Consider the following 20,819-nt stretch of genomic DNA (forward strand, 5'->3'; position numbering starts at 1 on the left):
TTTAAAGGGGGGGGGGGGGGGGGGGGGGGGGGGGGAGAACAAACTAATAACCATTTCCATTTCTGCACCCAATCTAATAATGTGAAGGCAATACTGCATATTAAAGATTGGATACTCAATAGAATACTTTGTTTAAGCATGGGAAAACAATTCCAAGAGATTAAATGTCAATAATTTAATCATTACAAAGGCAGTATTACATTTTTACAAGCATAACTGAACCAAGGTGTTTATTTTTAAGATCATACAAGTGCTTGGCCGTAAGAATGGGCAAAGCAAAGCCTAAAAGAAGAAAATACAGCAGCAGATAACAGTCGCTATACATGAATATTATCTACGTAGGGAACATAGGTTGCAACAGCTATTTGGCTAAAAACTACATGAACAATTTTACGCTTTTTTAGTGAGACAAGACGGGAAGAATAGAATAAAGATTGAGAACTCTAATTTTGGAACTTTAAAGAGAGCTTTAATGATGTGACAATGAGTGGAGCACACGTGATGTGATGTGTGCACCTCTGTTTGTTTGTTTGTTTTTTTTTTTTTTTTTTCTTCTCTCTTGCCACATCATTAGAGCTTTCTTCATAACTCCAAAATTAGAGCTCTCTGTCATTGTTGGGAAGAATATTACTTTGTATGATTCAGAAGAGGTATGTACAAATTGCAGCCAACCACAGATTGATGTCATGGCTCTGAAGATGGCTTTCATAGGTATTGGAGCCACTCTTCGGGTGTACCCTTTCTCATTCTCAACATCTTTATGGCTGTGCTTGTCAGGGGTATGGACAGTATGTCATAGTCTTTGGGGGCCTACAAGATCAATAGTAAATAATCCAATCACCGGTGAGCAAAGAATGAAGAATAGGTTTCGTCTTTCCAGATAACATAACACTACTTCAAGAAAATTAATTTCATTCAATTAGTTTAGTAATTGTTACAAAATGTATCTTGCTTTGTATTCCTGTGGGAAGAAAAACACACATCAGCATAGGTATTGCTGTTGATACTGGTAGACAAACTCGCATTGTAATTGTTCTTTTTTCTTTTCTTTTCTTTTCTTTTCTTTTTTTTTTTTTTGGAGAAATGAACCCCAGGCCACAAAAATCAAAAGCTTAAAGTAGTTTATTATCCTTTCAGGAAGCCTGGGCAAAGGGAACCAAAAGGTACCTTGGGGACCTTAAGTAGATTCATTTTTGCTTCATCTAAAGTTTTTTGACCCTTTTTTGAATTGCATTTGGAACAGGCAGTAACCTGTTACATAGAAGAGCAAAATGAATGTATTAAAAAAAAAAAAATAGTTGCAACAAAAATGACAAACTGGAAAATTTTAGTCACAGAAACTCCCTCTCAGACATTTCAACCATGTATGTCTCTACTGTAACATACAAAAATGTCTGAGAATTTCAGCAAAGTAGGCCACTATATAGAATAGAACACCAAGAACAACAGTGGGGCATTGGAATGTTATAACTGGCATATTGCTGTAATAGAAAGATAGGTTCGTACCCTTCCTAAGTTATCTTACCAGATTCTCCCATGTCCATTCTCCACCTCGTGCAATTGGCAGAACATGGTCAATGGTCAAGTTCTCACGTGATGAACAATACCTGTTAACAAAAGAAAAAACATTAAGTACACATGTTTCAAATATGACAGATACAAAGATGATAATATATTGTTATGTGTAAAATATCAGCCAATCTCCAGTGTATTGTAAAACAAAAACTTCACTGACAGAAGGATCATTCAAAGCAAAAATAGAAAATAAATAAATATATAAATATGTAAACGATCTCCACACTGCTACAATGTTGGTGTTTGTTTTTAAGGGCTACCAATTCAACAGTGGTGAGGAGCTCCATATAGTAAGCAAGTATAGTGTATTGTGCAAGGAAGCTGAAATCTCAAAAGATACTCAGACCTAGACACATTCAAATCCAGTCTTCAATATACCATCTTTCTTCTTGTCTCTCATTGCTGACTAACTGTCCAATACAGAGTGGATAAAACCATCCTTTCTTATTTACCTCAAAAAAGTTAAAACCACTTGCACCAATGTAATTTAGGAGTTCCTCAACTGGTATAGGAAAACTAAGTCCATCAATATGTGTAGAATTTCAAGCTATAACTTGATCGTATTAAATTAATTTAAGGTGCATTCAATATGCAAAGACAATTATCTCTCTTTGAAGATGCAAGCATAGCCTAGAGGGCTTTGAACTTCTTTACATTACTTAGAAAATATGAGGAAGAAGAACTCCGAAAATATGAGGAAGAAGGAATATATTTCTGTTATATTCAAAAACTTAGAAAATATGAGGAAGAAGAACTCCGAAAATATGAGGAAGAAGGAATATATTTCTGTTATATTCAAAACTTCTTATCTTACAAGACCAAATGACACTCCTTATATAGGAGATATTACAAACATCATTATAACCCATTATATGCCACTTACATATTATATGTAAAATAAATTGATAGAGAGAGAATTACAGAGAATAAATTATATGTATTATGATTGATATTATTGATATAATAGAATGTATACAATGACTCTCCTATATATAGAAGAGAAAAACATACTCACCTACCACACTCAAGTCTCACCTAACACACTTACATCTACCTACCACACTCAACTCTCACCTAACACACTCAACTCTACCTACCACACTTACAGCCCCCCTCAAACTCAAGGAGGATAGATACTAACCAACTTGAGTTTGGAGAGAGTAACAAAACAGGAAAATACATAAAAATAAAAGAGGATAGGAGACACTGTATGATCGTGTCAGACCATAACGTTGTAGAGGACACTGTATGGGGGTGTCATAACGTTGTAGAGGACACTGTATGGTGGTGTCATAACGGTGTAGAGGACACTGGATGGCGGTGTCAGACCGATGTAGAAGACAGTTTATGGGGTCATGTCGGACCGTTGTAGCAGACAATGTTGTGACAGTTTACAGAGTCTTGCTGGACCCTTGTAGAAACTAACCGGAATCAATGTCGGGACAGTTTACAGAGTCTTGTCGGACCCATGAAGGAGCTAACCGGAATCAATGTCGGGACAGTTTACAGAGTCTTGTCGGACCCTTAAAAAGTCGCACCCTCAAAAGGTGTGCCCAATCTGTCAAAAGGCGTGCCATCAAAAATTGCGCCCTCAAAAGGTGCGCCCTCAAAAGGTGCGCCCTCAAAAGGTGCGCCCACTTCATCAAAAGTCGTGCCCGACAGAAAGCGTCGAGCCATCAAAAGGTGAGCCGGAGACGCGGCGAGGCACGTGAGCGACAGAGCGGCGTGTCGGCTGCGTCGTCAGTGTCAATATAAACCAATGCGGAGGCGGTGGAAACCAAACCAGACTGAAACCTCTGAACTTGTCAGTCTGAAACAATCTGTATATACTCTGTATCCAACCCTTCTCTGAAACACTCAGCAACCCAAAAAAACATGGCCTCTTCTTCCCGTTCAGCTACCCAGAACATGGCCTCTTCGTCCCGTGGTCTACTCACTCTCTTTCCCGACCTCAACGAGTCAACAAGAGAGATAACTGGTGCGGTGGCCAGTGAACCTCAACCAAGCGCCTCTGGTTTTGCTCCGTTGAACTTTCCGATGCGGTCGGTGGAGCAAAAAATGGCGGTGCAAACTGATATTGAGGCCAATCAGTATACTTTGAAGTCATGTGTGGAGACCATGACGGCGGTCACAAACCTGTCGCACCGGCTGCAGAGTAGGACAAATGAGGTGCAGCAGTTAAACGCCCAACTGGCTCTGCTCCAACGCATGTATAAGGATGCGCGAGCAGAGATAAGTGTGCTAAAGGCGGAAAATAAGGAGCTGAAGCGGAAGGCTACCGTGATGTTCCGATTTGGAGGGCCGCCATATGCTGTAGTGGAGGAGCAGGGTGGAGTGATCGTGCCCAGTGGAGTGGGAAACACGGAGGCAACACCGTCAAGGGCCGTCCAGGATGGAGGCAAGAAGAAAAGACCGGCGGCAGAGTAGAGAAGGGATAAGGAAAAAATTCTGCCTGGGGGTGGGTGTTTGTGGGTGTTATTTGTTTGTTTTTTTTTTTTTTTTTTTTTTTGTGTGTAAAATTGTGATCGGGGTGGATCCCAAAGATGAATAAAATATGATGTATTGTGCAAATTTGTAAATTGTTTTTGGTTTTATTTTATTTTTTATTTATTTATTTATTTATTTATTTATTTATTTTTATATATAAAAATATATATATATATATATTCTATATACGCTAGTGGGATGAATGATGGGTGGTATGAAAAGATGGGAACAAGCCCATGTGGGTTAGGGAATGGCGATGATAATGTTTTGTGGGTGGTGAAAAAAATAAAGTGAGAGAGAGAAAATCTATTTCCCGGATTTGAGAGAGAGAGAGATTGAAGGCCAAGCTTGTTTGCTGCATGAACTTCTGTCACATTTTGCACATAGGGCCGCCTCATCAACGCAACAGATCACAGTTGCTGGAGCTTTCTCACACACATTACACTGGATCTTCATCTTCCTTTTCCCCTATTTTGATTCTCTTCACTTCTCTCTCTATTTTCAGCAGTCTTTGCAGTAAAGGTTTTCAAGATTTAGGAGATACCCACATGGAGGAAGATGACAAAACAACCTCTAACACTAACCCAGAAAGTATTTTTGCAATCTGTGGTCTTTGGAGAACTCTGTCAAGACAAAGAAGTGACGCTGATTATGGCCAAAACAGCAATATGAGCAAGGGGGTAGAGAGAGAGAGAGTGAGTGAGGAAGAGAGGGAATATATGAAGATTTTTTGTGAATGAGAAAATGGAGTGAGTGGTGGAGGATTGAAGAAGGTGAGGTCGGAGTCGAGGGAGCTCCGGTTCTCGAGGGTTTTGAACACAAAATGGGAAATTGTATTGCTATTTGCAAGCCCAACAGCAACAAATCTGGTTCTGAATCAGCTGCGGACTCGCATCGGAAAGTTCTACAGGTTGTAAAGACAGACGGAAAAATATTGGAGTTCAAATCACCAATCACTGTGAAGGACTTTCTGGAAAAAAATTTTGGGTTTTCCGTTGCTGTTTCACAAATACTTTCCAAGCCTCTGCCTCCCTCTTATGAGTTGAAGCTAGGAAAAACATATCATCTTCCATGCAACAGAATGTGGTGGAGATATGGAAGGAGAGAACCAGCCCGAGAGAGGAGAGAGAGGTTGGCTTCTCTGTCTGGCTATGCTGGGTGTCCCGCCTGCATGGTGTGTGTGTGTGTTTTGCCCATCATTGTTGCAGACATGGTGTTCGACGAAATGTCCCAGAGGGATTTTGGATTTGCTTCGGCGAGGTGGTGAAGAAGAGTGAAGGTATGTGTAGAGAATTTTAGCGGACTAGGTTGAGGTCCGGCGGGCGGCCAAGGCGAGGTTGCCGCCCGCCGGTGAAGCGAAAAAATACTAAGTTCTTAACTTGGCTTTGATACCATGTAAAATAAATTGATAGAGAGAGAATTACAGAGAATAAATTATATGTATTATGATTGATATTATTGATATAATAGAATGTATACAATGACTCTCCTATATATAGAAGAGAAAAACATACTCACCTACCACACTCAAGTCTCACCTAACACACTTACATCTACCTACCACACTCAACTCTCACCTAACACACTCAACTCTACCTACTACACTTACATTATATATTACCACTATCTACCACTATCATATTCTATACATGCCGCCAACACCACTATCATATTATATACATGCCACCAACACCACTATCATATGCCACTATCTTATTATCTACCACTATCATATTATATATATGCCACCAACACCACTATCATATTATATACATGCCACCAACACCACTATCATATGCCACTATCTTATTATATACATTAACACAAATTTCCAGCACTCCCCCTCAAGCTGGTTTGAAGATATCTTCCATAGCCAGCTTGCTAGTCAGCTTATCAAATTGCTTCTTGTGTAGTCCCTTCGTTAGCACATCAGCTAATTGCTCACCTGTTGGAAGGTAGGTCATACAGATTATGCCAGCATTGATTTTCTCCTTGATGAAATGTTTATCCACTTCTATATGTTTTGTGCGATCATGTAGAACTGGATTATGAGCTATAGATATAGCTGCTTTGTTGTCACAATAGACCTTCATAGGTGTCGGGTGAGAAAGCTTTAATTCTTCAAGAATTCTTTTAATCCACATTACTTCACAGATTCCATGGGCAACAGCTCTGAACTCTGCTTCTGCACTACTTCTAGCTACCACATTCTGTTTTTTACTCCGCCATGTAACCAGGTTCCCACCTACAAAGGAGCAGTATCCGGATGTTGATCTCCTGTCTGTAACACTTCCTGCCCAGTCTGCATCTGTGTATACTTCAACTTGAAGATGTCCATGTTTCTTGAACAGTAAGCCTCTCCCTGGAGTTCCTTTCAAATATCTTAAGATCTTATAAACGGCCTCAAAGTGCTCTACCCCTGGTGAGTGCATGAACTGACTTACCATGCTGACTGCAAAGGCAATATCAGGCCGCGTATGAGACAAGTAAATCAATTTCCCTACAAGTCGCTGATATTGTTCCCTCTCTTTGACTTCTTCAGCCTTAGCAGCTTGTAACTTCAAGTTAGGCTCGATCGGAGTCTTCACCATCTTACAACCAAGCATACCTGTTTCTCCAAGGAGATCAAGAACATATTTTCTCTGATTAACGAATATACCTTCCTTGGATCTTGCAAATTCCATTCCGAGGAAATACTTGAGGGCTCCCAGATCCTTAATGTGAAATTCTTTTGCGAGTTTCTCTTTGAGAGCTGCTAACTCTGCTTCATCATTACCAGTTAAAATGATGTCATCAACATAAACAATCAAAATTGCAATTTTACTGTTTTTTTGAATGTTTATAAAATATTGTGTGATCTGCTTGACTCTGCGAGAAGCCACAACTGATAACTGCCTTCCCAAAGCGTTCAAACCACGCTCTTGGTGATTGTTTGAGTCCGTATAATGACTTGTTCAATCGGCATACTCTGTCGCTTCCAAGTCTCTGCTCAAATCCCGGCGGTAGGCTCATGAACACCTCCTCTTCAAGATCACCATTGAGAAATGCATTTTTAATGTCAAGTTGATGTAGAGGCCAATCTGAATTTACTGCAAGAGATAACAGTACTCGGATGGAATTTATTTTAGCAACAGGAGCAAACGTCTCCTGATAGTCGATCCCATAAGTTTGAGTGAAGCCTTTAGCCACCAGTCTCGCCTTGTATCTCTCAACGCTTCCATCTGCGTTACATTTTATCGTAAACACCCATTTACACCCAACTGTTTTCTTGTCTTTGGGTAGATCAACTATCTCCCAAGTACCACTTCTCCTTAAAGCATTCATCTCCTCCATGACTGCTAATTTCCAATTCGGATCATCCAATGCTTCCTGTATATTCCTTGGAACAAACAAGTGTGAAATCCTAGATGTGAAAGCTCTATGGGTTTTAGACAGTCTTTGATAGGATAGGTAATTTGCAATAGGATGTTTAATGCAATTTCGGACACCTTTCCTAATTGCTATAGGAACATCAAGGTCGGAAATAGAAGGAATAGGATTACCTAAAATTTCGATGCCAGAACTCGGGTGGACATTTGGGTTATTAGGATGGACATTCGGGTCATTATTCCTCATATGAAATCGCTTCCTAGTATAAACCTGAAGCTCAGGATTTAAATCATTTTGTAGTACTTCTCCCTCTAAACAAGAATCTTCTTGACTAGGCACCATAGAACTTGGTTCTCCTAAGTGATCATTATCAGACAGATGTGGTGTTTGTGTAGGATAAATGACATTGGGGAGCGGGATAGAAATATCCCAAAAACGGTCTTCTACTCCACTTGTCTCCCCCTGAAGAGAAGTGTTGGGGAAATAGGATTTTGTTTCCACAAATGACACATCCATACTCACATGAAATTTCTTGGTTTGAGGATCGAAACACTTATACCCCTTTTTGTTTGAGGAATAACCCAAAAAAACACATTTTATAGCACGGGGGTCAAGTTTTGAACGAAATTGACTGGGAACATGAACATAGGCAGTACATCCAAAAACTTTGGCGGGTAAATCAGAAAACAACCTCGTGTCAGGAAAAAAAGTTTTGAGACAATCAAAAAGTGTTTTGTATGTTAACACCTTTGTAGGCATCCTGTTTATCAAATAAGAGGCTGTTAAAATTGCTTCACCCCATAAATATTTAGGAACATGCATGTAAAACATTATAGCACGTGCTACTTCAAATAGATGTTTATTTTTTCGTTCTGCAATGCCATTTTGTTGAGGGGTATCCCAACATGTAGATTGATGAAAAATCCCCTTTTTTTCCAAAAACTCACCCAACTGCTCATTGAAATATTCTGTTCCATTATCAGAATGTAAAATACCAATTTTGGTTTGAAATTGGTTTTCAATCATATTGTAAAAATTTGTGAATAAATTTTTCACGTCAGATTTTTTATTCATCAAATAAATCCAACATAAGCGGGTATGGTCATCAATAAATGTAACAAACCATCTTTTACCAGAAAGAGTAGTGATTTTAGAAGGGCCCCAAACATCACTATGAATCAAATAAAAAGGTTTGGAAGCCTGGTAAGGTTTTGGCAAATAAGTAGAGCGATGAAATTTTGCAAAAATGCAACTTTCACAATGAAAAGAAGAACAATCAATCCCTTGAAATAATTCTGGAAATAAATGTTTCAAATAAAGAAAACTAGGATGTCCTAGCCTATAGTGCCATAGCATTATTTTTTCTCGAACAGAGATTGAACTAGTACTATTAAAGCTCTGAGCTTTTTTATTACTAACAGGTACTTCATCAAAGTAATAAAGACCTTCAAGCATCCTAGCACACCCAATCATCATCCCCGAGTTCTGGTCCTGAAATTCATAATGGGATTCAAAAAATGTAACACGACAATTAGAATCCTTAGATAGTTTACTGACAGACAAAAGGTTACAGGCTAAGTTGGGGACGTGAAGAACAGCATTGAGATTAATTTTCTCAGTTAGTTTAATAAATCCTTTTCCTGCAATAGGTGAAAAACTACCATCGGCTATTCTGATTTTGTCATGACCAGAACAAGGGAAATAGGTACTAAATAAATGGGAAAAACTAGTCATGTGATCGGAGGCACCGGAATCTATGATCCACGGAAAGAAGTTTAGGCAAGAGAAGGCTTTAGGATTTCTACCTGTTTGTGCCAACAAAACACTAGGAGTACCGGATGAGGAGTTGGATTTTATCAGCTTTAAGAGTTGATCAATCTGCTCTTTGTTGAAGGGACCTGAATCGGTTTCATTAGCGGTAGGAAAGCCACGATTCTTCTCTCCTTGTTTGCTGCTTTTCCAGTTGACAGGTTTGCCATGGATCTTCCAACACGTTTCGCGTGTATGGCGAAGCTTGTTGCAAAAATCACACCAGACCCGTGGCTTATCATCAAACCTGCGCTGGTAATTTGCAGCCTTGTTGGCCGCAGCATCGCTAATTAAAGCAGCAATTTCAATTGATTCACCAGTACCTTTTTTCTTAAGCATAACGCTCCTTCGGCTCTCTTCCCTTCTGACTTCGGCAAATACTTCGCCAATGGATGGGAGAGGAGGTCTGCCAATAATTCTTCCTCGCACTTCATCGAACTCAATGTTGAGGCCGGCAAGAAACTTGTAAATACGGCTGTCTTCCACAGTTTTCTTGTGGTGGTTGCAGTCGTCAACCGATTTCCATTCGTATGTGTTGAAGATGTCAAGATACTGCCACAACCTTTTCAACGAATTGAAATATTTGGTGACGGAATCATCTCCTTGACGAATCTCTCCCAACTTCAAAGTTAATTCGAAAACTTGAGATTGATTTCCTAGGTCAGAATACATCTGACTAACATTATCCCACAATTCTTGTGCAGTAGTATAGCACATGTAATTAGAGCTTATATCCTCCTCCATGGAATTGACCAACCATGTCATAACCATGGAGTTTTCAGCGTCCCAACTGTCGAACAGCGGATCATTAACAGCAGGAGTCTTCTTGTCACCAGTGATGTAACCGATCTTTCCTTGCCCACGGATATACATCCGGACAGATTGTGACCAGCGGAGAAAATTATCACCATTTAGGCGGATGGTGGTGATTTGGACAGAGTGAGAGTTGGACGTTTTCACCGGAATGACAGCGGCAGGGGTTGAAGTGGTTTCGGACGTGACTTCCGACATGGCTATGATGGTTTTAGGGCTGCTGTGTTTTTTGTTGCTCTGATACCAACTTAGAAAATATGAGGAAGAAGAACTCCGAAAATATGAGGAAGAAGGAATATATTTCTGTTATATTCAAAACTTCTTATCTTACAAGACCAAATGACACTCCTTATATAGGAGATATTACAAACATCATTATAACCCATTATATGCCACTTACATATTATATATTACCACTATCTACCACTATCATATTCTATACATGCCACCAACACCACTATCATATTATATACATTAACACAAATTTCCAGCAGTATATATGGACATTCTTCCTGGTTTTGAGGATCATAAGATAGAAGGGAAAGTATGCAGGCTTTGGAAGTCATTATATGGTCTCAAACAGTCTCCAAGGACTGGTTTGAGAGATTCACTCAGGCTATGCTGAAATATGACTTCAAATAGAGTCAGGCAGATCACACCTTATTTGTGAAACATTCCTCACGTGGCAAGACTACAGCACTCATTGTTTATGTAGATGACATAGTTCTTACAGGCGATGATAGTGAGGAAATACCTCTGTTGAAGAAATATTTAGCCAATGAGTTTGAAATTAAAGACTTGAGAAGCTTAAAGTATTTTCTGAAAATTGAAGTTGCTTGCTCCAAGGATGAGATTTTTATCTCACAAAGGAAGTATGTACTTGACCTGTTGAAAGAAACTGGGATGCTTGGCAGCAAGGCCTGTGACACTCCACTGGAACCCAATCAGAAATTGGGGGATGATGAAGGAGAAGCAGCTATTGATAGGGACAGCTATCAGCAATTAGTGGGTAAGCTCATTTACCTATCTCACTCTTGTCTGGATATTGCTGTTGCTGTCAATGTGGTTAGCCAGTTTATGCATGCTCCTCATCAGATTCACTTCGAGGTTGTCATGAGAATTTTGAGGTACTTGAAGTCTGCTCCTGGTAAGGGTCTTTATTTTTCAAAGTTTGATCATCTTCGTGTGGAAGCCTATACAGATGCTGACTGGGCTAGATCAGTAACTGATAGGAGATCGACTTCAGGGTATTGCACATTTGTTGGAGGCAACCTAGTTACTTGGAGGAGCAAGAAACAGAATGTAGTTGCCAGGTCAAGTGCAGAAGCTGAGTTTAGAGGTATGGCACAAGGGGTGTGTGAGCTCTTATGAATCAAGTTATTGTTGAGTGATCTAAGTATTGATCAGACGGCCTCCATGCGGTTATACTGTGATAATAAGGCCGCTATCAACATTGCTCACAATCCAGTTCAACATAACAGGACAAGCATGTTGAGGTTGATCGCTACTTCATTAAGGAGAAACTCACTAGTGGCACGATATGTACTCCCTTTGTGCAGTCCGGTGAACAACTTGCTGACGTCCTCACCAAGGGAGTTGGAAGTAAGCCCTTTCATGACATTTTAGGCAAGCTGGGCATGCGAGATATCTTCGCACCAGCTTGAGGGGGAGTGTTAGAATAATATATTATTATTTGGGTTCTTATTTTGTAATTATTCTATAACTTAGGGTCCCTTGTAATTATTGATCTTCATTAATATAAATAGGGGATGATATCCTAATCATTCCCTAATCTGGTATTCTCTAAATTGATCAAATATGCACGAAGGGCACTCCAAATTCAGAGTCTTTGTGTTGGCCAATCGTGATATCCACGAAGGGCGTTCCAAATTCGGAGGCTTATTGGGCCTAAACGTAAACATGCACGAAGGGCGCTCCGAATTCAGAGCCTTTGTGTTGGCCAATCGTGATATCCACGAAAGGCACTCCGAATTCGGAGGCTTATTCATTATTCAACTATTTTTAACGAGACGGCGATAAGAAAGGCATACTGCATTGCGAAATACGTAGATGTGTACATGTTAGTATAGCAACAAAAAAAAAAACGAACTAGCATGTAGTACAAGTTGGCTTAATGATAAAATTTACGAAAATAGGTCAAATTCCAAAAGTGTGGCAAACTTCTGCCAGCCATGTCTGTACGCCGATACGCCCCCGTTCCGGCAATCGAATCAATCTGGTAAGGACCGTCCCAGTTGGGGCCTAATTTACCGTTTGTCAGATTCTTAGTGGCAGGGAGCACTTTCTTAAGAACCAGTTCTCCAGGTGTATAACGACGCAACTGCGCGCACTGGTTATACGACTTGGCGAGCTGCTGCTAATATCGCGCCATGCACGCAAGAGCACGATCTCGGCGTTCTTCAATCAAAGTCAAATCTAAGGCCAACATCATGTCATTATGCCCCAAATCAAAAACCTTGGACTTCAGTGTGGGCAGGCCGATTTCAAGAGGGATAATAGCTTGTGTCCCAAAGCACAATGCGAACGTTGTTTCTCCAGTAGACCACCTCGGAGTGGTGTGATGAGCCTATAACACACTAGGTAATTCTTCAACCCACCTGCCTTTGGCCTTTTCCAATCATTTCTTGATGTCGTCCAGAATCACTTTATTAGAGGCCTCAGCCTGACCGTTGCTTTACGGGTATGCCGGCGAGGAAAAGTAGGGTCGAATACTGTATGTATTGCACAATTCCCGATAGACGCCACAATCAAATTGGGTGCCGTTGTCAGATACAAGTGCTCGCGGTATGCCGAATCGAGTTATAATGTTTTTCTATACAAAGCGTTTAACATCGACATCTCGAATGTGTTAATGCCTTTGCTTCGACCCAATTTGTAAAATAGTCTATTGCGACAATTAGGAATCGCTTGTTTTCCGAAGCCTGTGGTAGTGATCCGACGATATCAATTCCCCATTGAGCGAATGGCCAAGGACTAGTAATGGAATTTAATTTCTCGGCAGGCGGATAAGTTAATGGGGAAAACTTTTGGCATTGTTCGCATTTCTTTACGTAGTTCTCGGCATCTGTTCGCATAGTCGACCAATAATACCCCTGCGTTACGGCTCAATGGCCCAATGAGCGTCCTCCAAAGTGGGCACCGCAGCTACCTTCATGTATTTCGGCCAAGAATTCCTCAACTTTGTCTGGATGAACACATTCCAGATACGGCCCAGAGAGAGACTTTTTGTAAAGCTTTCCCCGCAGATCCAGATAATATCGCAGGGCTTTATTTCGCAACTTGTGGGCTTCTTTCTTATCTGCTGGGAGCTGTTCTGAGGAGAGAAATGTAGCAATAGGGTCCATCCAACTCGGACCTGGCTCAATGATGTTAATCTAAACTAGTTCAGAAGAGGTGATGCTCGACTCTGGAATGAACCCTACTTCAATTATTCGTTTGACTTCTGAGTTAATGGCGGAGGCTAGGCAAGCAAGGGCATCCGCATGCGTGTTCTAATCCCAGGTTATCTGATTCAACTCGTGATGGTCAAACTTTGTGAGCAAGGAATTCGCCGTTTTCATATACACTGCCATTCGGTCATATCTAGCGGCATATTCCCCCTTCAACTGGTTGATGACTAGTTTTGAGTTGCAGAAAACCTGTAATCGCTTAGCGCCCAGATGAAGCACATTGTGGAGGCCAGTTCACAACGCTTCGTATTCGGCCTCGTTATTCGACGCTTCAAAACCCAATTTAACTGCTTGCTCGATTATTGCCCCTTCGAGAGTCATGATTACTACGCCGGCCCCGTTGCCACGTTGGTTAGACAATCCATCACAATACATCTGCCAAATATCTCTAACGTACATTCTCCAGTCTGGTTGAGGCTGGCGGGCGAGTTGGTCGGACTTGAAGTCGGCCAACACTTGCCCCTTGATAGCCGTTCTAGGCAGAAATTGGATATCATACTGGCCGTGTTCCAAAGCCTTTTTAGAGACTCGCCCCGATGCTTCCGCGCTACGGAGCGCTGATCGGAGAGGATAGTCTGTTAATACCCTTATCGTATGAGCCTGAAAATAGTGCATCAACTTTCTTGCAGCTACCACGAGAGCAAGGATGAGCTTTTCTAGTGGTAGGTATCGTGTTTCGGCGTCGACCATTGCCTTGCGTACATAGTAAATTGGTCGTTGCTCCCCGAGTTCTTCCTTTAGTAGCACGGCGCTGACCGCCCGGTTGGATATCGCTAGATATAAGATGAGTGGATCGCCTGGCGATGGGGTTTCCAGGAATGGTACTGAGCGGAGATAAGTTTTCAAGCCGTCCAACGCGGCCTCGCACTCGGGGGTCCATTCAAATGCTTTGCCTTGCCAAAGTGTATGAAAAAATTGTCGGCAGCAATCTGAGAAATGGTTGATAAACCTATTGAGAGTGGCGGCCATTCCCATCAACTTCTGAACTTCTTTGACCAACCGAGGGGAGCCGAGTTGTAGAGTTGCTGTGATCTGCCACGGGTTGGCCTCTATTCCGCCATAGTTGACAATATAGCCAAGAAACTTGCCGGATCCGATGCCGAATACACATTTCGAGGCGTTCAATTTCATCTTGTACTTTCAGAGAATGCCGAAGGTCTGCTAAATCGGCTAGATGAGTGTGCATTTCCTTGGATTTCACCACCATGTCAACGATTTATACTTCCATGGTGCGGCCGAGTTGTTCCTTAAACATAGTGGTAACCAACCTCTAGTAAGTTGCCCCCGCATTCTTCAGTTCAAAGGGCATGACCTTGTAGCAATACGTTCTCCTTGGGGTGAGGAATGCGGTCTTTTCTTGATCCTCTAGATGCATGGCAATTTGGTGATAACCCCTGTAGGCATCCAAGAAGCTCATGTGCTGATGATGTGCCGTTGCATTCACAAGTTGGTCGATTTTGGGAAGAGGAAAACAATCCTTTGGACAGGCCTTGTTCAAATCCGTGAAATCCACACAAACGCGTCAGGATCCATTTTACTTCTTTACAACCACAGTATTAGGGAACCACGTGTCAAGCAACCTGTCAACTTCATCAACAACGGTGGATGCATGCTCCGCGGTGCTGGGCCACAACTGGATCCACTCCCAGCATTTCGTATGGTGTCCACGCAAACACGTCAAGGTTGCCAAGTAAAAAGGAAACCAGCTCGCTTCTGTCAACTTCGTTCAAGGAAGTGCCGATCATGAAGAATTTGTCAAGGTTCCCGTTGATTTCGATCTGATCAAGGTCTTCAGTTGCCTTTTCGCTGGGGATTTTCCCAATATCATCGAGGCTCTCTCGATCCGGTACTTTAATTGAGTTCACTTCCAGTTCCTTTGGCCTCTTTACAGCAGCAATAAGATAACATGCCTGTGCCGATTTCTAAGAGCCCCAAATCTGCTCAATGCCATATTCAGTTGGAAAGCTGAGTAGTTGATGGTAGGTGCTTGGCAATGTCTGCATTGTGTGCAACCAGGTCTTTCCCATGATAAGATTGTGTGGTGACGGGAGTTTGACAACCAGAAATTCCACGTCGACTGATTTGGTACCCGCCCGTACTGGTAGTGTGATCTTGCCCAAGGGATACTCGGGGTTGGCGTTGAAGCCGAACAATGGTAATCGGCCGGCAACAGATCCGAATTAGTGAAGCCGAGTCTAACAAACGTCTTGTAATACATTATTTCTGAGGTGCTTCCCTGATCGATGAGAACACACTCAACTATAAATCTGTTCACTCGTAGCTCGATGATGAAGGGATCGGCGTGGGGGAGAGTTATTCCATCTAGGTCGGTGTCATCGAAGCTAATCTTGCCAGTTTCATGGGGCCATTTGACTGGTGCGATTGGCTTGGACAGGTTGGGTTGCAACTGAATTGTATGTACCTCGGCTGACGACGATAAGTTGTATATCATGTGAATTACACCAAGTGGAGGCGAATCCGGCCGTAGAGCTACTGTGTTTGATGGATTGTTCTTTCGGACATGTTGCGCCAGCCAGCCGTCTTGCACTAACTCCTCCAAGTAGTTCTTTGGTGCATAGCAGCTGTCAGTGTCGTGGCCATGGTCCTTGTGATATTTGCACCACTTATCCCTTCTCCTTATATCAGGGGGTCCCATCATCTTGGACGGCTACTTAAAAAACGGAAGATGCTAGACTTTAAGTAAGATCTTACTGATTGGCTCCACCAATTCTGTATACTTCTTGCGCCTGCTATCAACTTGATATTGTTCGTTTGAATGGTGCGAACACTGCCCGCTTGATCGGCACGAATCACGCCGGCTGTCTCGTTTAGTCCAAGTTCGAGGTTTGGGGCTCCTTGATGACATGGCGTTTATCGGCTGAACCAAACCAGATGGAGCCAATTTAATGACTTTCTGTCCTGCTTTAACGCACAGGGCATCATCTTCCACTTTACAGTACTCTTTAACTTTCTTCATTAGTGCCCAAACTGTTTTGGGAGGCCGTTTGGTCAACGAACTACGAACAGGACTATCAGGGTGTAATCCCATCCTAAAGGCGGTAATGGCTATAGAATCATTGCAGGCATCATCCACTAAGTTAAAACACTCCCAATAGCGCGCCGAATATTCACGAAGGGTCTCTTTTGGTTTAATTTACATCGCCCAGAGAGAGTCGGCTTGTTTGGCGCCCTGAAGGATTTTTGGAGCTAATGAAAGCTTCTTATTAACGCCAGTTCCAGTTTATAGTACCATCTGACGGCCAATGGTACCAGGCTACTTGGAAACATTCGACACATGAGGGCTTCATCATCAGCATGCAACGTCATCGCTTATTTGTAATGACGAATGTGGTCTGTGGGATCTGATTTTCCGTTGTATAGGGTGAATGTCAATGCTTTGAACTTTTTAGGTAGCACAGCCCTTGCAATACGTCGTGCGAAAGGGTCGTGCCTATCTTCTTCATTTGAACCATCACTTCCTTTCCCTCACCTGTGTCGCACATATGAACTGCCCTCGGATGAGCTAGATACATCAACTCATCTCTTCTTTCTGGGTTCCTGAGATGGCGAATCAAAATCACTGCCACTACCGTGTTTCCAACGTCAACGCCATTGATCATCCATCCGCTTCTCTGGCGATCGACCCCGGACATGACACCCCAGCCTGTTGGGATTTGGCTACCTTCAAGGCCAATTCTTTACGTAAATGCTCGTTATCGGCCGCTATAGCTTCCAGACGTTGTTCATTTCGTGTTGCTTGATCCATGATCGTCTGCATAATCTCCTACATAGAGGTTGAGGGTGAGGCTTAAGCTACTGAGTCAAAGTTCAGGACTCTTCGCGCAGTGATATTCTCCGGTCCAAGCATGTTCCTTGGAGTAACATCATCTCTTGGTGTAACATCGTCAGCAACGAGTGAAGGATCATTTGTTACGCCTGCCATGAACGTACTTGAGTATTCCCACAAACGGCGCCAATTGTGGTAAAGTGGTTTGAAAATACTCTCTGATCTAGGTAGACGCTCTTGGATCCTCTGGTTGCTACCTAAAAGGAATGAACACTCCGGTCGGGATGCCAGAATTAGCACTCCGACGGACAAGTCAGTATTCTCTCAAGTTTACTTCTATTTCAAGTTATCTAGTTTACTTTCACATACCTTCCTTCTGGCTGATGTTCCTCCTTTTATAATACTCTTCTAGGGCCACCACCTTATTTATGGAAACCCTGCCTCATAGTTGGGCCCTCAGTTACGCCGTATGATCTGCAACATACTCAGCTATAAAGGTAGGCTTATTCGACCGAGGCGAACAACAGTTCATCGGCCCTTAAGAGCCGACTTACATATGGCTCTACCCAATTGTAGCTTTTTATATTCGGCCACCACAAAATTCATCCTCCATTTTAATTCGTGAAACCAAGGTTTCAAAACACCCTAGGAGTCCCTCTAAAATAAACACCTACACTAACAAGAAAAACATCAATTATTAATTGATCATTCTCTAAAATAGTGGACTTCTTCCCATTATTATATGTTATTTCTGGACTACTTAACTTTCTTGTTTGTAGCCATCTGTCATGAGATGAGACTTAGGAAGCCCAGAATCCTCAATATGAAGGATCCTTCAAAATAGACTACTAGGATCAACATAGTTCAAAATCCTTCAAAATCCTTCAAAATAGCCAGAGTTCACTAGGATCAACTACACTACAGAAACAAAAAATTATACTCATGGCATTGCTAATTGTCATTTTTTTAATCAAACAAAGGCAACTATAAATGTATCAAAAATGGAAGCAACCATCAGTGGTGTACTTACTGACAAGTGAAACTATCCCGAAAAAATACATTTTTACGACTTAGGGTGTTTTTGATTCTTCTTCTCTTGACAACTTGCAGTAAATGTGGAACCTGGAAGAATGGAGATTATCAAGTCTCAGGGCTACTCATTATACGAGGAAATGAGACTAAGAACATACAAATCAACAAAATGAGAGAAAAACAATCAGACAGTGATGAGAGGATATGTAGCAATGATTGAATTCCAAGAAATTTGTAGTAATCTGATCACCCATGAATGTGCCTTAATTGCATACCCTTAGTACGGCAGGTATGTAGAAGGATCCACTAGGAGAGTTTACAGTTTGATCATAGTACTCTAGAACATCAGCCTGTAAAAAAATTACGACATGAAATTTTAAACTAAAATACAATGCCGTTTTTCATTGGTATGCATTCATATATGTCACATATAAGGATCAGGCATGTTCATGATCCAACAAGAAATCAGTCAACAAAAGATTAAATGCAGCATATTTATATAAAAAGCAATTTAGATAGATAACAACCTGATATAACCATAAGATTTAATATGTGACAGGTAATTAGGTTTCCACTTCTATTTTATCTTTTACATACAATTGATAAATTATTTTCCTGTTATATTGGAATATACAAAATTGCTTTTAAAGAATGAATTAACTTAAGAAACCAACTGAAATGATAGATGTAAAGGTTGAATGTAATAGAGTGCCTAAACATCAATGTTGAATCTGTGAGCTAAAAGTCGAACCTTTTCCATGAACTCCAAACAGATAGCACGCTTCCAGCAGACAACATTGACAGGCCTAACAAAAGAATCACAATCAATTGGACCCTTCTATTACATAAATAATAAAGAAATGAAAGGGCCAAAGCTTCCAGCAAGATTTCTGAATCTTCAACCATTCGAGCACCAAGAATTCATGCACTGAGAATTACAAGTAACAGTTATTTATTCAATATAAAGACAAATAACAAAAACGGAACGCCATTGGAACAAGAAAGATCATTCGAAATAATGAATAAGTAAACAACAGATGAAATTCCGGTTCGGCCCATGATGGAGGAATATATATATTATCATAATTTGTGTTGTAATTGATTATTTGATGAAATTGATATGAAATCCGACCATATTCAATTCGTTGATGGGGGATTCGGAATGGGACACCAAGTTGGCACCATTGAGGCTGAAATTCTGGTTCGGCCCATGATGGAGATTACAAGAGAAGCAAGAAGCCACAAGTATTGAAACCCAAAACCACAAATAGGGTACAAAATCAAGAGCTCAAACTCTTCCAATGGATAAATATATTTCTATGTTTATTGATCTTCTGAACTTACTTGTATGGCATAGAGAATGTCCTTTATTTTTATTTTTTTTGGTACATCGGAAATGGAAAGAACAGACAGAAAACAAAAGAAAGAAAAGCAAAAAAGAAACACCATAGAGAATGTCCTTTATACAGGATGGACTACCAGGCAAATATTCTAGTCATTTGTCACACCCCTAGACGAACATTATTTCATACTTCCATAAATAGAGTAATAATAATAATAATAATAATAATAATAATAATAATAAAGAAAACGGACCTGTAAGAGATGTCCAAGACCAAACCTCTGAAACAAGAGAGCTCGTCCCTCTCGAATTCAGCAGTGCCCTCACTGTCATCATAAATACCGTCATTGCCAACACTTAAGCTGGCCTCCGAATTGAAATGGTAGGATTTGCTAGCAGGTGATGATGATGATGCAGACAGTCTAGTGCTACTAGAACCACGAAGCCCTAGTTTGCGCTTGTGGAATCGAAGTGGAAATGGGTCTGAACCACTCAGAAGCTTATGGCGGTGGTGGTGACGAGGGTCTTTGGGTTCGAACCCGATCAACATTCCATCTCCATTGAATAGGGGTTTCAGGCGACCCTGTACTGTAAACTGTGCCATTGAATTGAGGTCTTTTGATTTTCTTTCCACACACACACACAGAGTACACTAAGAAATATCTCAATGCATTTCAAAACCAAGCCCAAATCTCTGCTACACCGTTGGAAGTGGAACAATTTCTTCTGGGAAACGAAATGAACCTTCAATAATCTTTCCCTATTTTGTCCGTATAGTATAGAACAACAAAGAAATTGCTGATCATCAACTGAATTCAAAGAAGCAAAATGGGGAAGAAAGAAAGCAAGACAAGCAGCCTTCCTTTTTCTCCACGGAAAAATCTGTTACCACATATATTCCCTCTTTCCAAACAGAATATCTTCCAACTGTTCTTCAAATGACAAGTTCGCCCCGCATAATAATATTAAGGACAAACTTCACTCTACCCTATAGTTTTGGATCGGGTGCGATTTATTTCCTGATATTTAAAAATCACTAAATAATCCTTTTGTAGTTGATCGATTAAAACGCACACTAACTTTGATTAATAGAAGTTGTAAGTTGACAATTATACCTTCATATATAATTCAGGGG

The 20,819-nt window shown here is 41.1% G+C and overlaps 1 protein-coding gene across 2 annotated transcripts; it reads right to left on the reverse strand.

Annotated features, from left to right (window-relative positions):
- Positions 1–160: 160 nt before the first annotated feature.
- Positions 161–20,624, reverse strand: LOC114318373 (HNH endonuclease). Of its 2 annotated transcripts, XM_028265248.2 has the most exons (7): positions 19,939–20,624; positions 19,094–19,148; positions 18,618–18,692; positions 18,341–18,432; positions 1,526–1,607; positions 1,168–1,251; positions 161–810 (listed from the first exon to the last, which is right to left on the reverse strand). In XM_028265248.2, exons 1-7 carry the CDS (start codon positions 20,286–20,288, stop codon positions 706–708), a joined length of 843 nt encoding a protein of 280 aa, XP_028121049.2. In that variant the 5' UTR covers positions 20,289–20,624; the 3' UTR covers positions 161–705. The 2 variants fall into 2 exon arrangements, with proteins under 2 accessions (XP_028121049.2, XP_028121050.2); XM_028265249.2 differs by lacking the exon at positions 1,168–1,251 and having other exon boundaries at positions 19,939–20,620.
- Positions 20,625–20,819: the final 195 nt, after the last annotated feature.

The sequence above is a fragment of the Camellia sinensis genome, chromosome 10 (assembly GCF_055761805.1).
Source record: "Camellia sinensis isolate YWXY chromosome 10, ASM5576180v1, whole genome shotgun sequence".
Taxonomy (NCBI): domain Eukaryota; kingdom Viridiplantae; phylum Streptophyta; class Magnoliopsida; order Ericales; family Theaceae; genus Camellia; species Camellia sinensis.

Excerpts from the sequence above, each read along its gene's own strand:
- LOC114318373 (XM_028265248.2), bottom strand. The coding sequence starts at position 20,288 with ATGGCACAGTTTACAGTACAGGGTCGCCTGAAACCCCTATTCAATGGA. Across the intron at positions 1,252-1,525 it reads AATGGACATGGGAGAATCTG|GTTACTGCCTGTTCCAAATG; the intron begins GTAAGATAACTT and ends TCTATGTAACAG. Across the intron at positions 811-1,167 it reads ATCTACTTAAGGTCCCCAAG|GCCCCCAAAGACTATGACAT; the intron begins GTACCTTTTGGT and ends TTGATCTTGTAG.